Raw genomic sequence first — 26,918 nt, forward strand, 5'->3', positions numbered from 1 at the left:
ATGTTCTCTCTGGCCTCACCCGCCTCAATACCTTCACTGATTGTATCGTATCAAGGACAAGTCAGGTAAGTTCTGCAGGCTCATGCAGATATGGACACAGATTCAAATATGGCAATGTCAAGTTCTCGCTTTCAAATAAACATGCTATGCATGTGCATTTCAGTGTTTACTGCCAATCTACGGTTTTCATGGTTGACAGTTGAGCTAACAGTTTTTGTTTTGCATGTTTTTTTTTTCTAAAAAAAATCATTAAAATATTTAAATATCATTATGAAAACTGCTTAGTTTCATCGCATGGATTCATGGATAGAAGCCCGAGCTCTGCAGTATAACAGTGACTTTTAAGCAAACGAGGCTCCACTTTGCATCACTGATGGTTGCAGTGGAGAATGTTAGTTGTCAGCTGACAAGCTGTATGATTAGCTATCTTAATAATTGTCTTTAATCAGTGAGCTTTACTTTATACTGTGTGATCAGCACATATGCTAATAAGCACAAATAATGCCGCTACATGTTTTAGCAGACATTCTTGCCCAAACTCTTATAAAAATGATTTGATATAATAGCAGCAGTCCAGCTGAAGGTCAGAGAGATAAATGAACAGCTGAACAATCTAAAAGATACATGCATACGTCTGAACATACATAAAGACGTAATTATTAAGGGATGGCTTTCAAGTAACTTTTTAATTCATTTCAAATAACTTTACAGTTAAACTTCTCAGGAGTGGACAATATGACCAAAATCTTAAATATTTTTATTTATATGTATATTATTAACTGTGACAGTGATACACATCACCAAATAATTAATAGGATAGTCACTACAACAAATTGTTATAAATTGAACAAAATAATTTGTAATTCCTCATGTGATGATATAACAAATAACTTACCAATTTACAACTACAAGTATGTCCAAATAATCTGCACATGTACAGCACACTCACATAAAACAATAAACAGTAAATATAGCAAATGTCAGTTGCCTTATTATATTCTTTATCTTTGCCAAAATTGCCCAGTTGTAATTTTTTTTAAATGTGGACAATTAATGCATTTAGGCCTTGTAAACATCAACATCAATAATTTCTCAATAGAACTACTTTGAAACTATATGTATTGTGAATAACACGTTATTTTTAAGTAATTTGTCATAGAAATAAATAAGTGACAACATATTGTTTTAAAGTATCTAAATAAAAGTAAAAATCATTAAGATACAATGATTTTCATTACTGTATATATATATATATATATATATATATATATATATATATAAGCTTCTAAAACAGGTTTGATCTTTAAACTAAACTGAATGATTGACTGATTTTTATTTTTAAAAGACCCATATCATCTGAAGTGATTTCTGACACAGACACGATCCTAGCATGCGGGAAACTACATACTTTATATACTTTATATGTGCTATTTAAAATGTACAGGAGTTGGTATTATTTGCAGATAGTTGTGATCATCAAAGCAAAATTGTCCAAGTAATTTTTGGGGGGGCTGTGTGGCCAGTAGATGGCACTGGAACTGCATTGCTTCCTGAGATGAAATGGCTTGCTGCACAATTTTTTCGAATCCTAACCACATTCTTGCGATTTTGGATTAAAACCCCTCAGCTGCAGTTGAAATAACCAGAAGTTGGTTAATACATGGTCTGCAGAGAGTCACAGAACACATTATTATTAATATTATCTTAATATTAGTATTATTACATATTCTTGAAGCATTCAAAAGTTTAAAAGCAGCACTTTTCAAATTCTGAATGAATAGATTGGTTCTCTCTTCTTCATTCTGAAATCTCATGCTTTTTGTGTGTGGCCCTGTAATATTACCTTTTCTAAACTGCACTTTAATTTCTTCTCTTTGTATTCAAGTTTATCCCAGTTGACACACAGACCACTCTAAATGCTGAAGCAGTGGTTGTTAACAGCTTGGTGCACTCAGACCCATCAATTCAAATCCACTTTAAAAAAATCAGCCTCCAATCCAGTCACCTGATTCGTCATGTCAACGCAGCTATTTTAGGCCATTTATCTATTCATAATATTCCCAAAGGAAAGATCCTTTGCATCTATACACTATGGCAAGCCATCTGTCACAAAAGTTGTCATATGCATTATGCAATATGCTTTAGTTTGTGTGGTGCTTTATATGAATTTTTTTTTTTTTTTTTTTTTTTTTTTTTTTGGGATGACCCTAATTAAACAAAAATGTATTTCAAATTTCAAAATCTAATAAATAGTCGTCATAATTAAATTATATATAATATTTAATTCAACCTGACTATGGTCACACACAACAGCAACAGCTATGACCGAAAGGATCCCCATGCTGACTCAAGGAACACAAGGAGGTCAGATATTCTTAATTTTGTAGGTGATGAGCTGTTTACTATAAGGATCCCCCTCATGCTAGGTTACAGTTGCTCTGTGAGTTGGCGCTGTCTCAGCAGGCTGGCTTTGTTTGTAAATTGGAGCTCAGCATTGATTATTCATGCCAGGAAAAAGCCATTCCGTGCCTGATGCCTTTGCCCATTGGTGCTCTCTAATTGGTATGAGAATGCGAAAGAGATGAAAGGATGGGTGAGTGAGATACAGAGAACGCAAGAGGATCATCACGCATGTAAATGTGTGAGAGCTTGGGCAGAATTTCCTTCCGTTTGTCTGTTGCCAAGGCACTGCTCCAAGATACAGCAGCCTTCTCATCATCGACCTGGTTGTCATAAAATTCAAAACCGTCTCCTCACATTTAGCTCACGTGCCGACCATGACGACCTTCTACTCCGGCATTGAGTACGGATGCCGTGGAGCGGACAGCTGTGAGAGGAGGAATGCCTCTCATGCGCCGGTCAACCTCAGGCAGAACCCGCCGTCCACTTCCATCCTCAAGCAATCGCATCTCCAGCAGATGATGACCCAAGAAGGCTCCATCCACCCCATCTGCTACAACTCTTGCACCCTGCCTTTAAATATAGCAAAAACCAGGACCAAGTTTCTCAATTTGCGTGACAGTGTGAAGAAAAGCCCCACCAAGAGCACAGCCAGAGTGAGTGGGCCGGAGGACAGGTTTTCTCTTTGGCCCTCTGTGTCATTTGATAAGGTAAGTTAGAGTAGAGTAGAGAAAAGAGCAGCTCGACATTTAGACTTTTTTGATCATTGGCTCAGGATGCTTTTCTGCTTCTTGATGTTATTAAATTGGGTTACTCCTTTAGACTCATGACTGGTGTGCTCTGTCACGTTTTTGTTGGTCTTGATCTCAGACATCTCTCTTTCAGTGGTAGTGTGGAAATTGAGGTCTTCCAATGGATATTTTTGCTCAGTGGTGTCTGTCTTTCATTGATATCACTAGACGTGTTGTTTGTCTCAGAGTGCCTCTGTTTTGTTACCATGTTTCTTTGTGGTTTTCCAGTCCCGCATTTCTTATATTGTCTTAGCTTATTGGATTGTTGTGTAATACATTTTCATCTTTTTTTTCCTTTTCGAATGTCAATTGTTGTTAAATCGATGCCAAGCTTTTTATCTGCTAATGTGTTAGATTTATTTAGAGCAATTAATCCCACAATTAAAGGGCTACAGAAGAGCGTTAAATGGGGCTCCAGTCAATGCTATTGACCAGCTCCAATTTTAGTTTCTGTGCGGACCACATGCTTGGGGTTTAGGCACCACAATATTTAAAGTGCCATCGGTATTGTTTAAAATCAAGGAAACCCATGTACTGAATATTGTTGAAAGTTAAAACTTTTTCTTTATTAACCCTCTAGTTAAAGAAAATTATATTCCAAGTGCACCACACATGTTGTCAACATGATGTATATGTTAAATCCCTTGTTAAATATCTTTGCAGAAAAGATGCATGAACTACAACTACACCTTGTACAAATTTTGTCCCATACATAGTTTGTTCAGAAATAATACCAGGAAAATGCTTTGAAAAAATTCTTGAAATGACTGAAGATAAAACGCCAGTAGACGATTATGAAATATAAATGTTCTGTAAAAACAATGAAATGCAGCTTTCAGTCTGTCAACATGATGCAAACATGATATATTATACCTACAGTAGTAGTTAATTACAGGTTTTTATTCTATTACACTGATTTTCCTTTGTTTTTTCTATGTAAACATAGATGCATTTGACTGTTGAGCTCACGTCTCTTGCAGCATTTCATGCATGAAACAGCATTCTAAAAGGCGCTCGATTTAAAAGAAGTTTAAAAACACAAAAGCGCATTCCGTGTGAATGGCACCTAGTGATATATTCTACTTATGGTCCTTCACAGAGCACGTCACATGTGAGCGGTTGGATTATTGTCTCATTCTCATTCACATGCTCATTTCCATTTTCTCCTTGTCTGAATTCTTCAGTAATCACAAAAGGAGCGTCTTGCAGCTCCTCATTGTGCCCCCCCCTCAATCTCGCTTACACAGTCCTACACCCACTTACACCCACCCCTTGTGGTGATTCCAGTGCAATGTTATATTGTTGTGTGTATATATTTTTATATATATATGTGACCTGACCTCTCCCCTTCCATGCTATTGTTCAGCAGACAGATGCTGTCCCACCCTCCACTCTCATAATCCCTGTGATCCCAATCTCCACTGTCCCTGCGGAGCCCGCTGTCATCTCTTCATCAACATCACAGGTCTTTTTTTCTTTCTCTATTTTCCCTCTGCACCCCCTCCCTACCTGATTATTTTGCTATCTGTTTGGTCATTTTTTCTTGATCCCTACCGTTCCACTGCTCGTTGATGGGCCTGAAGGATTATCAGCCCCAGAGTCGGGGAAAAGTACTACGACTCCCCTTGACTAATAGCATCTGCATGTCAACCAGCCGGAGGAAGTGGAAAGCCCCACAGAAAGACTGACAGAGAGATTGAGCAAGCGAGAGAAAGTGGATTTAATTTTAGGCTACTTTTGGCTTATAATAGCATTCATGCTTCAGCATTGCATGTTCTGCAGTATAAAATGCCTTGTACGTATGTATGCTAGCAGCGCTGTGTTAATCTGGTGTGAGTGCCAGTGGTAGTATTTGTAGTGTCATGTGGAGAGTAAGTGAATATATCTTTGATTATATAGAATGATGCTTAACATGGCTTTTCCTAGTTACCTCATCTGCTAAATGCAATGAATGGAATGGGAATGGAATGAATGGGAAATGTGCTGATATCCTTTAACTGGACTGTTTTCTCTTGCAGGCAAATCCTTCCCCTGTCGTGGTAAATACAGAGAGCTTGGATTCAGCTCCATATGTAAGTGTCCTTTTCACTTGTTTACACTTTTTATTTATTTTAACTTTTTGGAATTCAGAATTCCCCTCAGAGCATTTTATAGCTGTTATTGTCAAATTACTTTAGGTGATGCCAGCAGAAAAATGTGCAATAGGGTGAGATTTGATTTATTGCCGTGTGAAGTCAACATGAAATGGAACTTTCTTTTTACTTATGTCATGTATTTACAAGTGTATATTTAACTAGAAAAACATATAGGGTGGTACTTTATATATTTGGATTTGGATCGAGAAAAGGGGGCATTGTGTGCCAGAATGGAGGATAGAATGTGATGCCTAAATACAAGAAGTGTGTTCGATCTGAGGCTGCACACACCGAACGGTGTATGACATCAAAGTACGGCGAGAGCTATTTAATCAGAAGGAGCCGTCTGCTCTTTAATCACTCTCACTGTACTTTGTTGTCATACATAGATCTGTCTGTCCAGCGCCACTTTAAGTTGAATACACCTTAAGTCTAAATACTACGGTTGCCGAGAGAGCTCTACAACTTAAGAAAACACATGCAAACTGAAAAAACACCAGACGTCATGCGCGTGTGTAGTATGTGGTAGGTATGTAGACGTGCAGTACGTGTCGATTTTAAAGGCAAGTGGGAACAAACATACACAACAATGGCGGAGTTCATGTTACTGTTGTTGCTGCTCAAGAGTTTGCTAACACTTCTTCAGAAAAGTGTGATTTACTTCTCCAATATTACAACCGACGGCGGAGACGCATTGTATACAACATATAATCGTCACTTCCTTACAGGGAATCTTTACTAACAAGGTGACAGTGCCAACCACAGGCATGGCGTATGTAATGCAGTGTTTTTGGCCGTTTTTACAGATATGTGTAAACGTGAATCATTTTGAAAATGTTGTCGTGTACACATGAAACTTTATAAAAATACAAGGAAATTTTTTTTCTGTTTTTGACTACATCGTTGTGTAAACAGAAGGGCTGTAGCTATCGAATATTTTAGTAATCGAGTATTCTACCAAAAATTCCACCGTTTAATCGAGTAATTCGATAAAATTTGTTTTTGCTTAAAGTGCAATATTAATTACGCAAGAGAAAATAAGACTCCTGGGTGTCTTAAAATGAACAACTAGGTTTCCTTTTTTAGAAAAAAATTATTTTTATTTTTTTAAATGCATAGAATGCAATGCATACATCAAAAATAAACATTTAATTAGTACCCATTGTTTCTCTGTCTGTACTTGTACTGTGAACAATGACAATAAAGTTGACAGATGAATGAAGTGCATTTAAGTGCCATTCAATTGGGGTTTTAAATAAAGCATTTTCTGAGATGCACATTAAACATTAAACACATAAAACATTAATTTAATTTATCCTTTAATTATTGAAAATTAAGCAAACTTAACTTTAACAAACTAAACAAAGGGGATTTACTATAAAAAAAGAATGTTGGAAGGAATGTTGTGTGATTAAACCTTAAAAAAAAAAAAGAATGTTGTTTTTTTTTTTTTAGTAGTAGGCTATGTACATTCTGCTGAACAATAGTAATACATATCTGACAAATACTTGTTTTTAAACTAAACCGGACTTTTATTTTGACGGGTTGACATACCTTTACAGTTCTGTGTATGTGATGTGACGCTAGTTTTACTCAAATCAAACCTTCAAATGCTTCAAATGTCCCTTTAAGGGCATTGCCCCAGTCTAAAATTAACATTTTTGCTTTTTTTTTCTGACAGTGTACCTATTTGACTTTTGGATTACATTAGCCTATGTGGCCTAGGTGACTTGTGCAGAGAGTTACTTCCGAGTTCGAGCAAGTTTTTTTTTTTTTTGAAAGATTATGGAAGTCAATTATAGGATAATGTTCACTGGAATCGTAGGTGCTATAAGCATGGAAATGATTGTAAATGTTCATTAAGGAAGTCAATATTTTAAATACATTGAGCTATTTTCTTCAGTCATGTTTTTTTACTGTGCTTGTTCCAGGGTACCTCTGGAGCTTTGATGTCATGTTAGCACAGAGACTGGAATATCATTTCTGAGGCCCATTAGTCAAAGGTTGCATTCATTCAGTACTGTACTGAAATTATATTTGTTTACAAATTACAAATGTACAAGTGAATGTTTTCCACTTCACTTCCCTTGAGTCTGCCTGTGGAGTATCGAGGTCAGTAGTCTTGATTGTGCCACTCAGGGGCACTATGTCTGTTTTTCTAATCATGCACCACGCATTCAACCTTCACTTCAGCCTTTATGCTGTATCAGCAGTACCGCAAGTTCTGGGTAGCATACAGATTCTCCAGGGACTCTTCAACGTTTTGTCTTATGTGATAGGGGAGTGTAATTGGCTCCATGTGGAAATTATGTTGTGAAGGCAAGTGGGGTAAGAATAATGTTTTTGAGTTGTTTTGTATAGAGGAAACCCATTATGTGGGCAGTGTTTCTGTGGCTTTGTTAAGAGTAGAATTAAAGAAATGACTCTGTCACTGAATTTGATGATAATGTGTTGAGTACTTAAAGATTTATAACTCACCAAAAGTAATCTGGACAACTAGTCAAAAACTTAAATGGCAATTTCAAAGTAAAATATTTAATCCCGTTCAGAAATTTGGGGTGGTTAAGATTTTTTCTATTTTTAAAGAGCTTTTATGCTCACAGAGGCTACATTTCTTGTGAAATATTATGATTTTTTTTTTTCTGTATAGTTAAAAAAATATAATTTATTTCTGTGATGGCAAAACTACATTTCCAACAGCCATTACTATGCTGATTTGGTGCTCCATGTTTACTGTGTAGTTTTGTGATATACTATATACACATGCTGACCCAAAAGGTGTACATTGTGCAAACAGTTAAGTCTTTTTGTACTAAAGTACTAAATATACTCAATATAAATATACAAGCTACAAAACTAAATTTAAATGAGTAGAAATCACTGATTGGAATCATATGTCCTTGTTCATTAGCTCAATGTTCAGGATTTTGGCAGTGTGGTTCTGTCCATGGAGACCAAACCAGTCGCAGCTGGCTACAGTGGTAATGAATACATAGACCCAATCCCTTTATGCATTACATAATCAAAACCGAGTCATTCTCAAAAGTTGCGTTGACTGCAGTCACATATTACACCATCAGTGGATAGACACTGCCGTTTAAAGGGGTCATATGATGCAATTTTAATTATTCCTTTCTCATTGGAGTGTTACAAGCTCAGGGTGCATAAAGATCATCTGTAAAGTTGCAAAGACTAAAGTCTCAAATCCAAGAGATTGCCTTAAGAAAGCCATGTTGTGGAGGTGCTGTGTGTTTCATTGTGAAACCGAAACTACTTTGAAATAGAAATCAGTGGTTAAGTTGTATTTACAACACTGTTCCAGCACATGAACACATTGCATTACACTGAATACACAAAATAATGTTCTTATTAGCAAACGTCATATGACCCCTTTAAGGAAGACCTTTGTCTTTTTTTATTGGTTTTAGTGTCAAAGGTTGAAATCAAAAGAGACTCTAAAACAAACTTAGAAGGTGACTTTAAGTATGGTTTTAAAAGCTATGGTGTAAAGGTATACAACGTACATAGTCACGTGAAGAAGGAGGCTTGAACCGGTGGACATTCAAATCAAAACTTGTAATAACCAAATAACCTGCGTTTCCATTGTCGAGCTAATAGCGGGCATGCTAGTGTGTGCCAGGGCCAGTTGCGTTTCCACTGTCACTTCTGGTGCTTGATCGTGCCTCGTCGGTGCTTCCTCGGGGCCAATGGCCCTGGTTTTTTAGCCCGACGAAAACCTTGGGCCATAGCGGGCCAGCTGGGGCTAGAGGAGTGATTATGAACAAAGGTGGATTTTTTCTGTCAGTTCTAAGAGCGTTAATTTCCTGGTTAAGGGAAATAACTTTCTTACTGTACCATATTACTCAGAGCTTGTAGCAAAAATCTGTATGATTAGGGACTCCAGTTATGAGCAAACAAAGAACAACCTCAAGTGTGATACAAGTAAGACTTTATTAACTACATAAACACTCAAACTAGTCTAACATACACATATACACACACACAATGGGCATAAGAAAAAGTCTTCTATCTTAACCAGTAAAGAGAAGAGAAATAAAAACATGAAGCTATGGTACAACTTTATATTCAGCAGATCTACAGCCTGAAGGAAACATCAGATTCTTAGATCAAATACACCGTTGTAAAAGGAGCAAATTATACTTAATGTATCAATTACTAAGTACAAGTTTGATACTTGCACATCTCGCCTGTTTGAAAGAGAGTCCTGATGCACTTTGGGGCTCCAGTAGGTTGGCTGAAGTTAGGTGATGAGAAGGAACCATTCTAAGTCAAAGGATCTTGATGAATGGAAAGTCAAGGCCGAAGGCCTGGCACGAACACTCTGCTGCGTTGGGTCCTGCGATCGTGCAGGTCTCTACTCAGAAGATGTTATAATTTTACGATTGAGGCTCTAGACTCTAAGCATAACTTGTTTTTTCTGTAACAAACTATAAAATATTTTCTTTAAAAACGTTAATGTCCTAGCAGTGAGAAATAGCTTTTTTTATATTTAATTTAATTACATTAATGTTATAAGTTAAGATTTACAATAAATATTTTAACTGCTACTACTGTGTAAAAGGAATACTGCTGTAAAAAAGCACCTTATTTGTTTAAAGTGTATGAAAACCAAATGTTATTGCACTTTTGTTTACATAGCAGTACCGTATTTTTCGGACTATCAGTCGCACCTGTGTATAAGTCGCATCAGTCCAAAAATACAAAAAAGTGGACAATAGACTACTTTTGAATGCATTACTAGTTTTGTGCATAACAATGTGATTAATTGCGATTTATCACAGACAATTGTGCGATTTAATCACAATTAAAAAATGTAATCGTTGCCCAGCACAAATATATATACTAGGGGTGTAACGGTTCACAAAATTCACGGTTCGGTTCGATACAATACACTGGTGTCACGGTTCGGTTCGGTACGGTTCGGTACGTTTTAGATACAGCAAAAAGAAAAATTGGCAGATAAATTTCCTTGATTTTTAAAAAATGTTTTATTTATTAAAACTAACAAAGTATTTTTTACATTGAACAATGATGGAGCTATTCTTTACCCATCTTCTATGGCGTTTTCTTAGCAGCATACTGTATAAAACAAAAACAGCTCCTTATAAAAAAAAAATGAAAATGTATATTATTGTAGTAGTTATGAACAAATACAAAGATGTAACTTTTTATATGGAACTCTATAACTCTTTATATTGAGTGTGTTTTTACTCAGTTGGTTCTCTATAGGGCTTATGTCTTTTATTATTAAGTCTTTTAGAACGGGTTTCTCAAGCCAAGTGGTGCATTAGACCAGGGGCTCATCTCCTGTTTCCAAAATGCATCACAAAGTGCTTGAGAAAGCTGTAAACTAATTCCACATTGCACAAGGTGCAAACAACCTTACGCCTATTTCACACATAGTCCGTCTGCAGTCCGTATGCGTTTCGTATTTTTTTTTATGCACCCATGTTTACGGATTCCAGCGTTCACGCAGTTGCGGTCCATCAGTGCGTTCCAGGAGCTGTGCATCTGCAGCACTGTAGCGATCGTTTACGTACCGAGTAGAGGACTGCAAACACATCCTGTGTGAAAGCACATCGAGTCCGTGCTGCTTCAGCACCACATACGTAACGCACATGGACTGCATACGCACTGCAGACAGAGTATGTGTGAAAAGGTGATCAAGGTGAAAGTCATCATAGCTCGCCTAGTATAGACCCAGCTCTCAACCCAACTTTGAGAATAGATTAACTGCGATATTTTTTTTATCGCCTGATAAGACTCTCCCGTTAACGCAGCACGTTAACGCCAATAACGGCCCACCACTAATATATATATATATATATATAAAAAATAACAACAAAAACAAATAGGAATTAATCTGTGGTGCTGTATATGGTCCCTTAAAACATACAGATTTCTTTGCACATATTATACATCACATAGTGGCAATATGGAGCTCTGAAGCAACGCTGAAGCAACAATTTCATTCATTCCGCAAAGCTAAATATGCTTCACTGCTTATGTTTGATTGCTTGCTGATGTTAGAGATTGTTTTTAAATTTAATGGATATGCAGTATATTGGCAGATATTGGATATGTATATGTGCATGTTTATTTAGTTTACTCACCAGATTGTATACATTCCAAAACAAATCAGTTATGTAACTTCATAAAATAGGACAGCCACAGCTTTTTTACAAAGATATATTTGTTACATGATCTGAAACCATAACATATCGTTCATTTAAGTATTGTATATGATAAATTTGTAATTAGAACTGAAACCTGACAAACATATTTGACTTAAAATAAATGCATATTTGTCATATTAAACAGAATTTAGAAAATTATTGACAAGTGGTGGTGCTTGATACATTATAGCTAATTCGGTTTAAAAAATACAGATATGATATTAATTCTACAACTAATGCACATATAAAATGTGCAAAGGTGTGATGAGCTGCTAGGTTAAGGAATATCGAATCACTTTGTCTGTTCACTCAAACTGATTTAAGAAAATCAAAAAATGGCAATAAAAGGCGGGAGCTAGCCAATGGGATAGCTACATGCTCATTATTCCTGCCCACTATTGAAGGAACCGACAGTGGTTTGTGCTTGTTCTTAAAGGCTTAATAATTTCAAATGATCTCAGTCGTTTTGACAGTAAAAAGAACAACAAAAAATAGTTTACGTGTGTTGTTTTTTGTGGTAAGTGACAATGAGTATGCTAAGGGCCAGCTCTAGCCCTTTGGTTGCCCTAGGTGAGATTGAGTTTTGCGCCCCCAACCCCCCCCACCCAAATACACAAATGCTACAAAGAATGTTCGAGGATATTTACCAAAATAAGTAATAAACTTAAAGAAGAAGGAAGATATACTATACTTTTAAAACTTTTCTGAGGGGGACTATGTGTCGCATGGTTTTAATAAATCTTGCAGCTTTCAAGTTTAGAATAAGAGAAATTCCTGCATTTATTCAACATAGTTTGTAGGTTTGAATAATAAAATGAATCCACACAAATTCTAAGATTAAATCAGTCATTTGAATCCATGAACTCTCTCAGAGCGCTTCTCATCAGTGCATCAGTGACCTGCACGCTGCGATACAAGACTCACTCGCATTTCAGGACAGCTGACAGAACTGTCACTTGACTAATCGACTCATTGTTGCATTGTCACAAAAATGTGTAATAATTTGCACACCTTTTTAAGAATTTTAAGCCATTTGGTACTCACGCACTCCAAAGGCTGTATTATGTGCCCTCACAGTCACATCCAAAGCTTGTGCGTATAAAGCTGACTCGCAAGTATTATATAAGAGTCATTTTGCGTAGTTTGTTGAACTTAAGCAACCAAATACAAACAATATGATGTCTGATGGGTGTTGACAGATAAAACAGTTTCATGGCACACTCTAAGAAAGATAATTAAACAACACTATGTCGTCAGTGTTGGTGTTGTATCAGACACTTGCAATTAACATTAGGCTAGGCTATATGAAAAACAAGCTCAAATGGAGTTAACAAGGTCTTTGGCCGGCGAATGAGGAGATCTGTGTTTTGTCCGCATCTGAGGAAAGTGCAACACATTATATGCCATTATCACCTTTTACAGGTTAGGATATAACGGTCATTTTTTTACATTTTTTTAACCCTCTGGGCTTCTTCGTAAATGGGTTACACTTAGCTTCCTCCGGGTCAAAAAAGACCGAAGCCTTAAAAATGTAACTTTTTTTTTCCCAGGAAAACCAATCAAATATATTTTTGTTCAATAATATTTTTTGTATATTATTTAGAATTTTTAAAGATTTTTATGATACTTTGCATTAATTATATATTTTTTATGAGCAATTTTTTCCATTAGAATTAATATATATATTTTTATTTTATTTTAATTTTAATTTTTTTTCAATAAATGCACCATTGCACATCAAAATAGAGTGCAGGCCTAAAATAAAAAAAAATTCAAGTGAGAAGAGCGCCATCCAGTGGCTTTAAAATATAATAAATGTGTGTAATGTCCTGTAACCGCCTATAGGCTGCCATAGCTTTTTTTTATTTATTTTTTTTATTCCCATTTGGAAAGAAAAAAAATCGAATTACTAAGCAACCACTGAATGGAACAACACAATCTATATATCATTTTAAAGCTTAGGATCTCAGCTTTTTAATGCATCTAATCACATTTATTAACTCTTAACGAGTGCTGAGTAATCCCTCTAAAACCGAGTGTACCGCCAGCAGGCGCCACCTAGCTGCGAAAATATTCATTACCATATTTTTCAAAAATATTGCCTTGATTAACACAAAGTTGATGTCATTTGAAAGCTTAGGGTATGACCTTTACAGTGAATGTATCCACTTTGAAAAAATCTTAAGTATTGCTGAGTTATTTGGTGATAAATACAATTTCTTTTTTTTTTCATAATCTATAAAATAATGTACTGCAATGTGTCAAAAACATCATACAGCTCATGAAACATTCACAGATCATTGAAAATGGCACTTCATTTTTTACAGCATATTATTACAATTACAATGAGCCTAAAATTAACATAATCTATTGCTTTTATGACTAGATATTCTTCATGGAGAAACAATTGCCCATGAGGGGGCGTCAAAGACTGTACAAAAAGGCTATCTCTGTTCCAAATGCTGTAACTTTTGATTCCTTTATCCAAATTATTATTATTTTTTATCCAGATGCAGCTAACATGTAGGGGGACTTCACTAAAAAAGAATTTTCCTCCTACCTTATTTCCTTCCTGAGTTATTCCATGACAAATAAGAAAGATATGCAAAATCATAATACAAATTATATATATATTTTGTCTTTTATCCGCAATTTCTCTGCAGGACAATGTCTAAATGTAATCTAATTTATATTTTTGAAAAATTTAAAAAGAGTTCTTTCAAACGATACCTACCTTTTGACTCTCCTTGCTATAGTTTTGGAGTTATTATGATTATATAGTAAAATATAGCAAAATTTGCTGTTTCAGTCTTACCAGTTAATTTCTCTGTGTGTGTGTGTGTTTGTGTGTGTGGGTGTGTGTGTGTGGGGGGGAGGGTGTCTTATTTGCACTCTTGATGTTTTAGAGTGTCACCCCTTCATTGCTGTACACTTTTTTTCTGCACAGTGGCTGATCTGTAGTTTGTACCACCAAAGTTTCTCTGAGTTTTCGGATTTTCTTGTATTTCCCATTCATTTCCTATGTGGGTCATTTTTGACCCGTAGGAAGCTAAGTGTGCAATTTTTTTTTACGACCCTTTAACATATCAGAATCATCTCCTTGATTTTTTTGTGTGTTCACATAGGTAATACAACAAAAGTCACCAAGTTTCATCCCCCTCCGATGAAGCAAAAAAATTTAAAAATTTAAAACGTACATGGTTTCGGTCTTTTTTGACCCGAAGAAGCCCAGAGTTAAAAATTTTTTTGCTGTTTAATATACTTGGCCATAATCTCATGATATAAATGATAAAGCACTTATGCACAGGATATTTTAAACGTACAAAAGTATATTGGCTAGACGGCAAAAAAACTACTTCTCCAGTCTTCAAACACACAAAAACAATAGCCTTTACAGACATAGTGTGTGAGTAAAGAAATGCTGTATGCTTTGCGGATAAGCGGAGATCCGTCTCCTCCAGGCTGTGCGCAGCACTGGAGGCGGGGTGAAGTGACGAGGTTTCGCGAGAGCTTGAGGTTTGTAAAAGAAGTTTTACAAGCTCCTTTAAATACTTAGCATTGGTTGAATATTTCGAAAACCCTGTGATTTAAAATAATAATAACGAATTATAATAGAGATATGAATTTTGGATAGTTTTTCACGGCACATATCTGGCTATTCTCTGTCTGCCATACTGAAACGCCGCCCCTGGAGGAGGGGGATCCGCCAAAATGAGGTGCCGGATCGGATTTCGGAGGTGCCAGATCGGGATTCGGCTTGTTCCGGCACAAATTAAGCCCTGAATACGTAGCAAAGTAACTAGCTAGCTAGTGATAGCTTAGTGACAGCAATGAAACGTTCAAGGTGATGAAGCACAATACTAACCAAATTTATTTAATTTAACACCTTAATGGCTGAGATGAGAAGATTTACCTCTATACTGGGTTTTCCTTTTATCTTCTTCCTTTATCCATTTTTGTCTGTGCACCGGAGGGTTTATTAGACCGCTTCATTTTCTTCATCAAATGCGCACTTGCCTAATGGCAACCCTAGAGGGCGCCCGCGCCCCCAACATATCTGTCGCCCTAGGCAACCGCCTAGTTCGCCTATAGCAATCGCCGGCCCTGAGTATGCTGCCTAAACACTAGAGATTATGGTGCTTCAGAATACACTGAACATTAATTCATATCAATTGGAAATAGTGTGCTAACTGTGCTTTTACAGGTGCAGTTGGTCTGTTTGCATTTTAAGTTTTACCTGAATGGACACTGTATCTCATTGCTTTTATGTATACCCAAAATTCAAAAGTCAACTAAACTTATTAATTCGTCTGTAAAAGATAATACATTAAGTATTGAAAAATGTAAATAGTCTCTGACATGTTGTATTGTTCACAGGTTAATGGTACTGAGGCTGACTTTGAGTATGAGGAGATTACACTGGAAAGGGTGAGTAGAATGACTAGGTCTGCTGTTCTATCTGATTTTTTTTTGTATTTTTTCACAGATCTCCGTTTTTTCCCCTCTGAACAGCTTGAGTATAACACTGACCCACTGCTAAAATCAAGCAGCTACACAGCCAAATCTTTAAATACTCCTCTGCAGTGACTCCATTTACCAGCTCAAAGGCTGTCAATTAAAATGCAACACATTAGAGCCATCAGCGCTTGAGAAAGCATGAGAAACACTCTTTCGATCATCCAACTCACTCTTTACAGACTTACCAGGGAGGAGAAAAAGAGCACCATCTTGTCTTCCACAGTCAAGTCTTAATCCCTGACTCTGCTTAAGGCCCCCACCCCCTTCTCATCGGCTTTTTTGTGACCTAATTCAGCACTGCTCTGTATTGCACATTTATTAACTCCTGCATAAATAAACAATGCTCCTCCACAAGCTGTTGTCAGTTCAACTTAAAGCCTGCTGCTTAATTGCTGTAACGTAATAACTCGTTGCAGTCCAGCTGAAGACTGAAGGTGTTTTATAGTCTGTACATTGCATGTTGGCTTATAGTAATTAGTAAAAGTATAGTATTCATCTAAACATGTTTTTATATATAATAAAAGTACTATAACAAATGCTTCTCAGTACTTTGTTAATGACTTTGGGTTGACTTTAACTGTTGTAAGAGCTATTTCTCAGAGTAGGGCTGCAACAACTAATCAATAAAACCAATGCAAATCAACATGAAGCTAGCTGACAGAGCAGAGCTGTAGCAATATTTTGTTGTATTTAATTTAAACCTACTAAAAGTTATATTGATTTTCTCAGATTTAATTATATTTGCCTTAATAAATGAAGTGACACATTTTGCAATGCATTGTAATCATACGTTTGAGTTTTCATTTTGGAATTGTGAATTCAAATACAGAAAGGACACTTTGGCCATTTTGTATATCACATTGCCAGTTGAATTTAACCAGCTTTATTCTCCCATAGTCATTGACTGAAGCATAGAGTTGTGTTTTAATGAATGGTCATCCTGACTGTAACCTCAGCTTTTCTTTCACCTGCTGTGTAGGGGAATTCAGGCCTGGGCTTCAGTATCGCCGGTGGCACAGATAACCCTCACATTGGTGAAGACCCCAGCATTTTCATCACTAAAGTCATTCCAGGGGGTGCCGCCGCTCAGGATGGGAGATTGCGGTAATGCCCCCTCCGGTTCTCATCTTTTTCCTGCTCTCTTCCTTTTGCTGTTCATACTCTAAATAGTTAAACAAAATGTAACTTTTTAAAACCCCACATGGTCAGTGATATACAGTATAGAGCAGTTTTGGATTTGATTTAATTTAGTCAAAATGGCATAATCATAACACCCAAAGAATATTCAACTGTCAGATTGGTAGTTGAATCAGGCTCCTCGAATCGTCACCCCTATATATATATATACATATATATACAGTACAGACCAAAAGTTTGGACACACCTTCTCGTTCAAAGAGTTTTCTTTATTTTCATGACTACGAAAATTGTAGATTCATACTGAAGGCATCAAAACTATGAATTAACGCATGTGGAATTATATACATAACAAAAAAGTGTAAAACAACTGAAAATATGTCATATTGTACAGTCGTGGCCAAAAGTATTGAGAATTACATAAATATTGGAAATTGGAAAAGTTGCTGCTTAAGTTTTTATAATAACAATTTGCATATACTCCAGAATGTTATGAAGAGTGATCAGATGAATTGCATAGTCCTTCTTTGCCATGAAAATTAACTTAATCCCAGAAAAACCTTTTCACTGCATTTTATTGCTGTCATTAAAGGACCTGCTGAGATCATTTCAGTAATCGTCTTGTTAACTCAGGTGAGAATGTTGACGAACACAAGGCTGGAGATCATTATGTCAGGCTGATTGGGTTAGAATGGCAGACTTGACATGTTAAAAGGAGGGTGATGCTTGAAATCATTGTTCTTCCATTGTTAACCATGGTGACCTGCAAAGAAACGCGTGCAGCCATCATTGCATTGCATAAAAATGGCTTCACAGGCAAGGATATTGTGGCTACTAAGATTGCACCTAAATCAACAATTTATAGGATCATCAAGAACTTTAAGGAAAGAGGTTCAATTTTTGTAAAGAAGGCTTCAGGGCGTCCAAGAAAGTCCAGCAAGCGCCAGGATCGTCTCCTAAAGAGGATTCAGCTGCGGGATCGGAGTGCCACCAGTGCAGAGCTTGCTCAGGAATGGCAGCAGGCAGGTGTGAGCGCATCCGCACGCACAGTGAGGCGAAGACTTTTGGAAGATGTCCTGGTGTCAAGAAGGGCAGCAAAGAAGCCACTTCTCTCCAAAAAAAAAAAACATCAGGGACAGATTGATCTTCTGCAGAAAGTATAGTGAATGGACTGCTGAGGACTGGGGCAAAGTCATATTCTCCGATGAAGCCCCTTTCCGATTGTTTGGGGCATCTGGAAAAAGGCTTGTCCGGAGAAGAAAAGGTGAGCGCTACCATCAGTCCTGTGTCATGCCAACAGTAAAGCATCCTGACACCATTCATGTGTGGGGTTGCTTCTCATCCAAGGCAGTGGGCTCACTCACATTTCTGCCCAAAAACACAGCCATGAATAAAGAATGGTACCAAAACACCCTCCAACAGCAACTTCTTCCAACAATCCAACAACAGTTTGGTGAAGAATAATGCATTTTCCAGCATGATGGAGCACCGTGCCATAAGGTAAAAGTGATAACTAAGTGGCTCGGGGACCAGAATGTTGAAATTTTGGGTCCATGGCCTGGAAACTCCCCAGATCTTAATCCCATTGAGAACTTGTGGTCAATCCTCAAGAGGCGGGTGGACAAACAAAAACCCACTAATTCTGACAAACTCCAAGAAGTGATTATGAAAGAATGGGTTGCTATCAGTCAGGATTTTGCAGCACACCTTGTTTGTTATCTTTTATTTTAAAAAATAAAAATTGTGTTGTTATTATGTCTGTATACAAAAAAAGTAAACCCTTTACAGAATCGATTGATGTATTGCTCTTATCCGTACGATCAAAACTGAAAGTGTAATTTAAGTTCTTTTTGGGGTTATCAGGAGAAAATGCCTCATAACGCGTATATGCGTTAATCGACTCCAGAGGGTTAATGTTAATCCAAGATATTAAATGGGAGAATACCAGTCACTGCTCTTTACTGAATTACTTTGTAGTTTTAACAAGAATTAATCTATATTTAATTTATACAGTAAAGACTATGCAATGCTATTTACATTTGTTTATTCCGTTTCTGTACCTTGACACCTCATAGACTGTAAAAAAAGATGGACGACTCGCCTTCGCTCTCTTCCATTGGTCAAAACTGAAGCCGCCAGTGTCCCGATATGGCGCTGACATCTTGGACTTGTGCCTGCGCAGATAGCGATCTAGGGACCAGCAGTAGCTATGCGCAGTAGCAAGCAGGAAGTAAAGCCTTAAAGCCGCGAAATCAACGGCCCCGCCCCTGTGCTCCGCCCTCACTCTCCCTCGCAGAATGCACATACCGTAATCTGCACTGTTTTGGAAGTGGAGTTCTGCTCCTGTGAACTCTGTCTGCTCCGTTCCACTCCAATCTCATTAAAATAAGGTAAATACAAGTACCCTACTAACCAGACATTTAAATAGGTCATATTAAAAAAAAAGTAAAACATGAATAAACTGTAAAAACACGAGTACTCGTATTACTACAATTAAACTATTATAAACAATTAATCTCAATCTAGCGGACAGCTAAATCAACTTCATATTTAGCTCATGAAGTCTGTTTTAGCCAGGTTAGCATCCTATAATTTATTGTTAACATGCATGCAATATGTTAGCAACTAGTTTATTAATGCAACTCACTTCTGCTTTTTCATACAGAAGCAACATTCTCGGCTCAGAGAGCTGTCAATCACAGCTGTCAATCACGACGTCACCACCGTTTTTAGAGCATTAAATAACTATCTAAAAAAAAAACTTATTTTAAAAACGAACACTTGAATTTACATTAGCGTGATACAAACTACAGTAAATGACAAAAAACAGCTTCGGAAAAAAGATATTTGAAGGGTAATTTAATTGTTTAGTTGGTCTCGCGTCCCATTGAATAACATGGGGAGGCGGGGTTTATGACCTATACTAGGACCACTCACCAGGGGGCGATCGAGACATTTTGGCTTCACTTTTCAGGGCTTGTGCCGCACGCTTGTGACACCTACAAACTTGAAAAAACTTAAACATTGCTTAATTTGTTTATTTGTGCTATTTAACTATTTATCGTCATACATATAGTTATCACAAATATTCTTGAAATATCGTGATATAATTTTGATTCTATATCGCCTACCCCTATTTTAAATATAAAACTTGGTCAAGTGATTTGTGTGTTGGTACTTTTTTAACATCTCCAGCACATTTTAACAATACCGTGATAATACTAATAACCATTATGCAATGGAATGATATTTAGTTATATTTCCTCTTAGCATCATTTTAGGATGATTTGATGCATTCATATGTAAAGGGAGTTTGTGTGGAGTTCTGTGAGTTCTGAAGAGTTCAGTTCTGTAAGGAAGAGGTCAAAAAGGTCTTAGGACTCTGAGTCTGGTCCCTGTCCTGGGTGAGGAAAACAATCCAGGGAAGTCTTAACTAATGATTTTCCTTCTGGTGTTTTCATGATGGTCATGATGCTTTGTCTCTTTGACCGTTAATCGTGGGATACCCGCCCACATTTGACAATCATCTTCTTTAGGATTCTTTTTTAAGCTGTAAGAGTAGGTTGGTTAAGTCATCCATTTTTTTCTTAGGGGCTCACTCTGGAATTCTAGCTGCTTTGTCAGTTTTAGCAAATAAAATTTCTAAAAGTACGGCGATTCTAAAAGTACAAACTGATGTGATATTATTACGTGTCTAATAAACGCCGACTTGCTCATTGCATGATTCTGATATTCTTGTAAAGATTCCAAGTTATTGGTATGATCACCCGTAGCGGCTGAAGTAAGGATAAAACAAAAAAATAAAGTAAGTCTGTGTTGGCGTGGGTTTCGAACACGCGTTAGGGGCCGTTCACATATCGCGCCTAAAAACGCGTGGAAAACGCTAGTCACTCCGCTTTCTCCTTCTTTCCAATGTGCTCAGGCAGTTGCGCCCCTGGGATGTCTGCCGTTGCTAAGCAACCATGACGTGCTCGCTCCATGAAGACGTGGAAATTTCAGCAAAGGATAAATGGATTTGCAGCACTAAAAATCGCTTGCAGTAGCGCTGCTACTAAATTTATTTCAAAATGGCAATCCATATACAGCTATGATCAGCAGTTCCTTCATCTTAGCTGAGCTTTCAACGTTGTTACGGGAAAGGATGAAGCTGATTGGTTAGTTCTTGTCACATGACCCGCGGTGCGCTTGCGGCATTCTAAAAAAAGTTGAGATGCTTTTAACTCGATGCGGTGCGGACGCACCTGTTTTCGCGTGCGTGACACGACCGCGTCGCTTCCATTGAGCGTGCATACATCGTACATACATCACACATATGTGAACGGCCCCTTAAAAGACCACTGAGCTACCCCGAATCAGCTCCAGATCTCTGGAAACCACACTAAACCATAGCAGAACCCTGACTACATTTTATGGTTTGTGATGCTAAAGAACATTTCATGATGTCTCAGACAACTGTAAATTTGTGGCTGCTGTGGTTTAATTATAAGCGCTATCGTAAACTCATATTTACCATAGTACCATCTTTGCCTCTTTATTTTTGTATACTGTAAAAACTGAATAAAGGTTGAAATATTATATTAGAAGTTGTACTTATATTTTTTTGTAAAGTTATCCAAAGGATCCATTAGCTAATCAAAAAAAGAACATTAGATTAATTATTTATTGTAATAAAAAATAATCGTTAGAGTAGTCGACTAATAATAAAAAAAAATAATCGTTAGATTAGTCGACAGAAAAAATAATCGTTAGTTGCAGCTCTAATCTATAGTCTATTTTTATTTAGATATATATAAATAAAATTTATGTATGTATGTTCAGTCCAAATTCAGTATCTCAGAAAATTTGAATTTTGTGAAAAGGTTCAATATTGAAGACACCTGGTGCCACACTCTAATCAGCTAATTACATCTTATCCTTTCTTCATTTCTGTTTGTGCCTTTGGAAAGCATCGCTTGTAAGTTGTATTTGAGTTTATAGTTAATTACGTTGATACATGTGTCATGTAAAACGTTTGTGATGTTACTTGAAAATGTATTTGTTAACACGTGAAAACTGCTATTGTATAGCCTTTCAGTGAAGAGGCCTTCATTAGTTTCTTAGTTTAGCTGTTGAGCTGCACATACTATATTCCTAAGTTTCTTACAGTTATAAGCATATTAGCTGAATGTAATATATATGTGTTACAACTTTGTAGCTTAAAGATATATTATTTTATGTCTGTTAATGTATGACGTGTTTGGATAGCATTCAGTGATTGGTGCTATTTTTCTGTATCATTTCAGTTTTACAGATTCCTTCATGAGAATTAAGACAACAGTAAAGAGCCTTGAACTTTACTCCAGCCTTTGACTTTCTCTTGAAGCCTGTTAGCTATCTGCTGATTTGTGTACAGTCACACACACTAAGCACAGAATAAACACTTATAATGATGTGACAAAAATAAGTAATGGAGGCAGGGCTTTTAACAGTTTAACAAACTATATTATCCAAAATAAGTCTGACATCAGTACACTGAACAGTAAAGTTGATTCAACTTTATTTCAGTTCAATTCCATTCAACTTTATTCTGTTGAAGTTTATTTCACTTCGGAACATTCATTCACAGATTTGCGCTACTGTCTTCACACACAGATGAAACGTACTAGAAGTGTGAAGTATGACTGTAATGATAAACTTCCTAATCATCGGCAAGAAGGAGGCGGGAACCAGCGGACAATCAAATAACATTTAATAATTCAAAAATAAACACAAAACAGCGCACCAGCCCCTCACGGACGACTGGTGCGCTCAAATAAAAACCAAAACACAACTAAAAGTCCAGGCCTGGTCCTCTCTCGTCCTTCACTGTCGTCGCTCCGGTTTTATATCCTTCCATCTCCTACGTGGGACTCGAGACCGGCGGTGGGCCGCAGGTGCCACTGATTTGCCCAATCACTGCCGGCCTCACTCGTGTTCCCACGTCCCCCGGCCCCGCCCCACTCGCCACATACCCCCATCGCCCCTCGCAGGCCGGGGGGTACCCACGAGACTGTGCTCTACTCCACCCCCCCCTCCCTCCGGGGGGGACCACTCACGGAAACCTGGGGGTAGGACAGACGAGGCGAGAGAAAAGGAGATGGAAGGAGGAGCGACAGAGACGAGAGAGGGGAGAGAAAAAAAAAAAAAAAAATTCCGGTTCCCAGACGCACTGCGGCTCGGCCCTCCACTGGCTGGGCGATCTCCTCCGCGGTGCCTGGCGGTGGTACTGGACGGCCCTCGGCGGACGGCACGACACCCCTCCGCCGCCCGGTTGACGGCGACGGCTCCCCCGGTTTTGGGCAGCCGGCAGGAGTCCCCCGTTCCCTGCTCCTCCAGATACCTTCACGGAGGCAGCAGGCTCCGGCCCCCTGGCGAACGGCGCCGACTCCTCCGCTCCCTCACGGAGGCAGCCGCCCCTCCCTATCGTGGGCGGTCGGCAGCGAGCTCGCCCGTCCCCGGCAACTCGCTCCAGTCCACCGCCTCGAGCGTCCATGGCGGCCTCCTCCTCGCCAGCTCGATGGCACCGCGGATTCACCACAGCGGTGAGGGATCTTCAGCAGCGCGTCCCTCCTTCTACCGGGCTTCGGCACCACTGTAATGATAAACTTCCTAATCATCGGCAAGAAGGAGGCGGGAACCGGCGGACAATCAAATAACATTTAATAGTTCAAAAATAAACACAAAACAACGCACCAGCCCCTCACGGACGACTGGTGCGCTCAAATAAAAACCAAAACACAACTAAAAGTCCAGGCCTGGTCCTCTCTCGTCCTTCACTGTCGTCGCTCCAGTTTTATATCCTTCCATCTCCTACATGGGACTCGAGACCGGCGTTGGGCCGCAGGTGCCACTGATTTGCCCAATCACTGCCGGCCTCACTCGTGTTCCCACGTCCCTCGGCCCCGCCCCACTCGCCACAATGACATAATATACCTCTGTAAATAAATACAATTTAAATTCACGTCTAGTGCACTTTAATGCCCTTTGGATGTAATGTGTACGGCACTTTTAGGGCACTTATGGTCGAAAAAGACAACGCTTGAATGCTGCTGCCTGAACAAGAGACCTCCTTACTGAAGTGAAAGTGTTGGCTGGTGTCACCATCTCAAGAACTTGGCGGCGGATCTCCACCAAATTCAGGGGATCGCTAGATTGGTCAGCACCCGACCATAAATTCAACCGCCCGTAACTCCCGGACCCTGGGGGCTATTGACATGGGAATGGTCTCATTTGAAAGGGGCACTCTATTATGGAAATATGGCCAGGCAAAGTTTTAATAGTATGCCATAGACTTAAGCTTTAAAGCATTCCATCCAGGTCGCCAGTAGCAAACAATGGAGTGTGCTTTGATGGACAGACTACATAATTACACCATTTACAAGCATTTTATCTGCATTTTATGTTCTGTAAAAAAAAAAAAATCATATTGTTGGCATATCGGCGGCATATTCGCCAGTACCGTCTGCGACAGGCATATATCGGCCAATAAAATCAGCTAAACGATATATTGGTCAGGCTCTAACAAAGATGTAACATCTTCAGTGTCAGATCACTTCGTGATTCTTGTATGGTGTGTGCAGTTGAATGAGACTGAGCTGTTTTCACACTGCACTGTTGCTTGTGCATGTTTGACCTGTGCTTTACTCTATGCAGGGTAAATGATGTGATTCTGAGAGTGAACGAGGCTGATGTTCGGGACGTGACCCACAGTAAGGCTGTGGAGGCATTGAAGGAGGCGGGGTCGCTAGTCAGATTGTATGTCAGGAGGAGAAAATCTGCAGCAGAGAAAGTCATGGAGATCAAGCTCATCAAAGGACCCAAAGGTAAAGTAACACCAACCAACTCTTCTTATTGCTAGTTGTCGACATATATGGGATTTTTAATTGCCGATGCTGATAGTGAGAAATCAGTCTGACTGATTGACCGATATGAAGGCAATATAATACATGTAATTACAGTAAATGAGAGATGTGCAGAAGATTGTTGAAACTAAACGAACATTTATTATGCATAAATATTTATTAAAACCTTAATTTAAAAAATGTAAACAACAGAGATAACAATTAGTGTAGCCTTTCCTTTTCATCTGAGTCATCTACAAAATTAGAAAATCATGGAAAAGTGCTTTATTTTTTGTAATAATAATAATAATAAAAAGTTCTTATTCTAGATTCATTGCACACAAACTGAAATATTTCAAAAGAGTTTTTTTGTTTTAATTCTGATGGTTATGACTTACATCTTAGGAAAATTAAAAATTCAGTATATCAAAAAATGATTCAAAAATCCATCAGTCAAAAAAAGATTTACAAAACAGAAATGTTCAAGATATCCAAAGCAGCTTTAATTATGCACTCCATACTTGGTTGGGGCTCCTTTTGCACAAATTACTGCTTTAACGTGGCATTGCATGGAGTAGATCAGCCAGTGGCACTGCTGAAGCTTTATTGAAGCCCAGGTTGCTTTGATAGCAGCCTTCAGCTCCTCTGTATTGTTTGTCAGATGTTACTTCTCTTCCTCTTCACAATACCCCATAGATTCTCTGTGAGGTTCAGGTCAGGTGAGTTGGGTGGCCAATCAAGCACAGTAATATCATGGTCAGCAAACCACTTGGAAGTGGTTTTGGCACTGTGGGCAGGTGCTAAAGTCCTGCTGCAAAATTAAATTAGCATTCTCCATAAAGCTTGTCAGCAGATGGAAGCATAAAGTGCTACAAAATCTCCTGGTAGATGGCTGCATTGACTTTGGACTTGATTAAACATAATGAACCAACACCAGCAGATGTCACGGCTCCCCAAATCATCACTGACTTTGGAAACTTCACACTGGTCTTCAAGCAGTTTGGATTCTGTGCCTCTCCATTCTTCCTCCTCAGTCTTCCTCCAGACTCCAGATCTTGATTTACAAATGAAATGCTAGATTTACTTTCATCTGAAAAGAGGACTGTGGGCCACTTAGCAACAGTCCAATTATTTTTCTCCTTAGCCCAGGTGAAATGCTTCTGACGTTTTTTTCTGGTTCTGGAGTGGTTTGGTTCCAGGAATGTGACCGCTGTGGCCCTCTTCTTGAAGACGTCTGAGCATGGTGACTCTTGATGCTCTGACTCCAGCTTCAGTCCACTCCTTATGAAGCTCTCCCAAGTTCTTGAATCGGCTTTTCATGACAATCTACCCAAGGCTGTGGTCATCCCTGTTGCTTGTGCATATTTTCCTACCACACTTTTCCCTTCCAGTCAACCTTCTATGAATATATTTTGATACAGCGCACTGTGAAGACCCAACACTTTCAGCAATGATCTTCTGTGGCTTAACCTCCTTGTGGAGAGTGTTGATGATTGTCTTCTGGACAACTGTCAAGTCAGTAGTCTTTCCCATAATTGTGGTTACATGTTCTAAACTAGTCCAAGTGGTACCCAGTATTTATACTCAAAAAAGTCAAACTAATCAAGCTCAAAATGGAGCATTCAAATTTTTTGAGATACTGAATTTTTACATTTCCTAAGCTGTAAGTCGTAACCATCAGAATTAAAACAAAACAACTCTTGAAGTATTTCCGTTTGTGTGCAATAAATCTAGAATATAAATTAGCTTTTTTTAATTAAATTGTACAAAAATAAAGCACTTTTCCATGATATTCTAATTTTTTTAGATGCACCTGTTTGTTTGTGTATATTTATATATTATAAAACCTAAACAATTCAAATGTGAACAACAGAGGTAACA

General features: G+C 38.1%; 1 protein-coding gene across 18 annotated transcripts in view; it reads left to right on the forward strand.

Annotated features, from left to right (window-relative positions):
- LOC132155146 (discs large homolog 1-like protein) overlaps positions 1 to 26,918 on the forward strand; it is a 156,254-nt gene that overhangs the window by 87,171 nt on the left and 42,165 nt on the right. For 8 of the 18 annotated variants that reach the window (XM_059563968.1, XM_059563969.1, XM_059563972.1 and 5 more), the window contains 5 exons: positions 4,558 to 4,656; positions 5,210 to 5,263; positions 15,901 to 15,951; positions 17,021 to 17,145; positions 24,850 to 25,019. In XM_059563968.1, the coding sequence (XP_059419951.1) occupies positions 4,558 to 4,656; positions 5,210 to 5,263; positions 15,901 to 15,951; positions 17,021 to 17,145; positions 24,850 to 25,019 (499 nt within the window). Of the gene's footprint in view, positions 1 to 2,777; positions 3,111 to 4,557; positions 4,657 to 5,209; positions 5,264 to 15,900; positions 15,952 to 17,020; positions 17,146 to 24,849; positions 25,020 to 26,918 lie in introns of those variants that run through there. The other 10 variants (XM_059563973.1, XM_059563978.1, XM_059563983.1 and 7 more) reach the window with 3 other exon arrangements.

The sequence above is a fragment of the Carassius carassius genome, chromosome 12 (assembly GCF_963082965.1).
Source record: "Carassius carassius chromosome 12, fCarCar2.1, whole genome shotgun sequence".
Taxonomy (NCBI): Eukaryota; Metazoa; Chordata; class Actinopteri; order Cypriniformes; family Cyprinidae; genus Carassius; species Carassius carassius.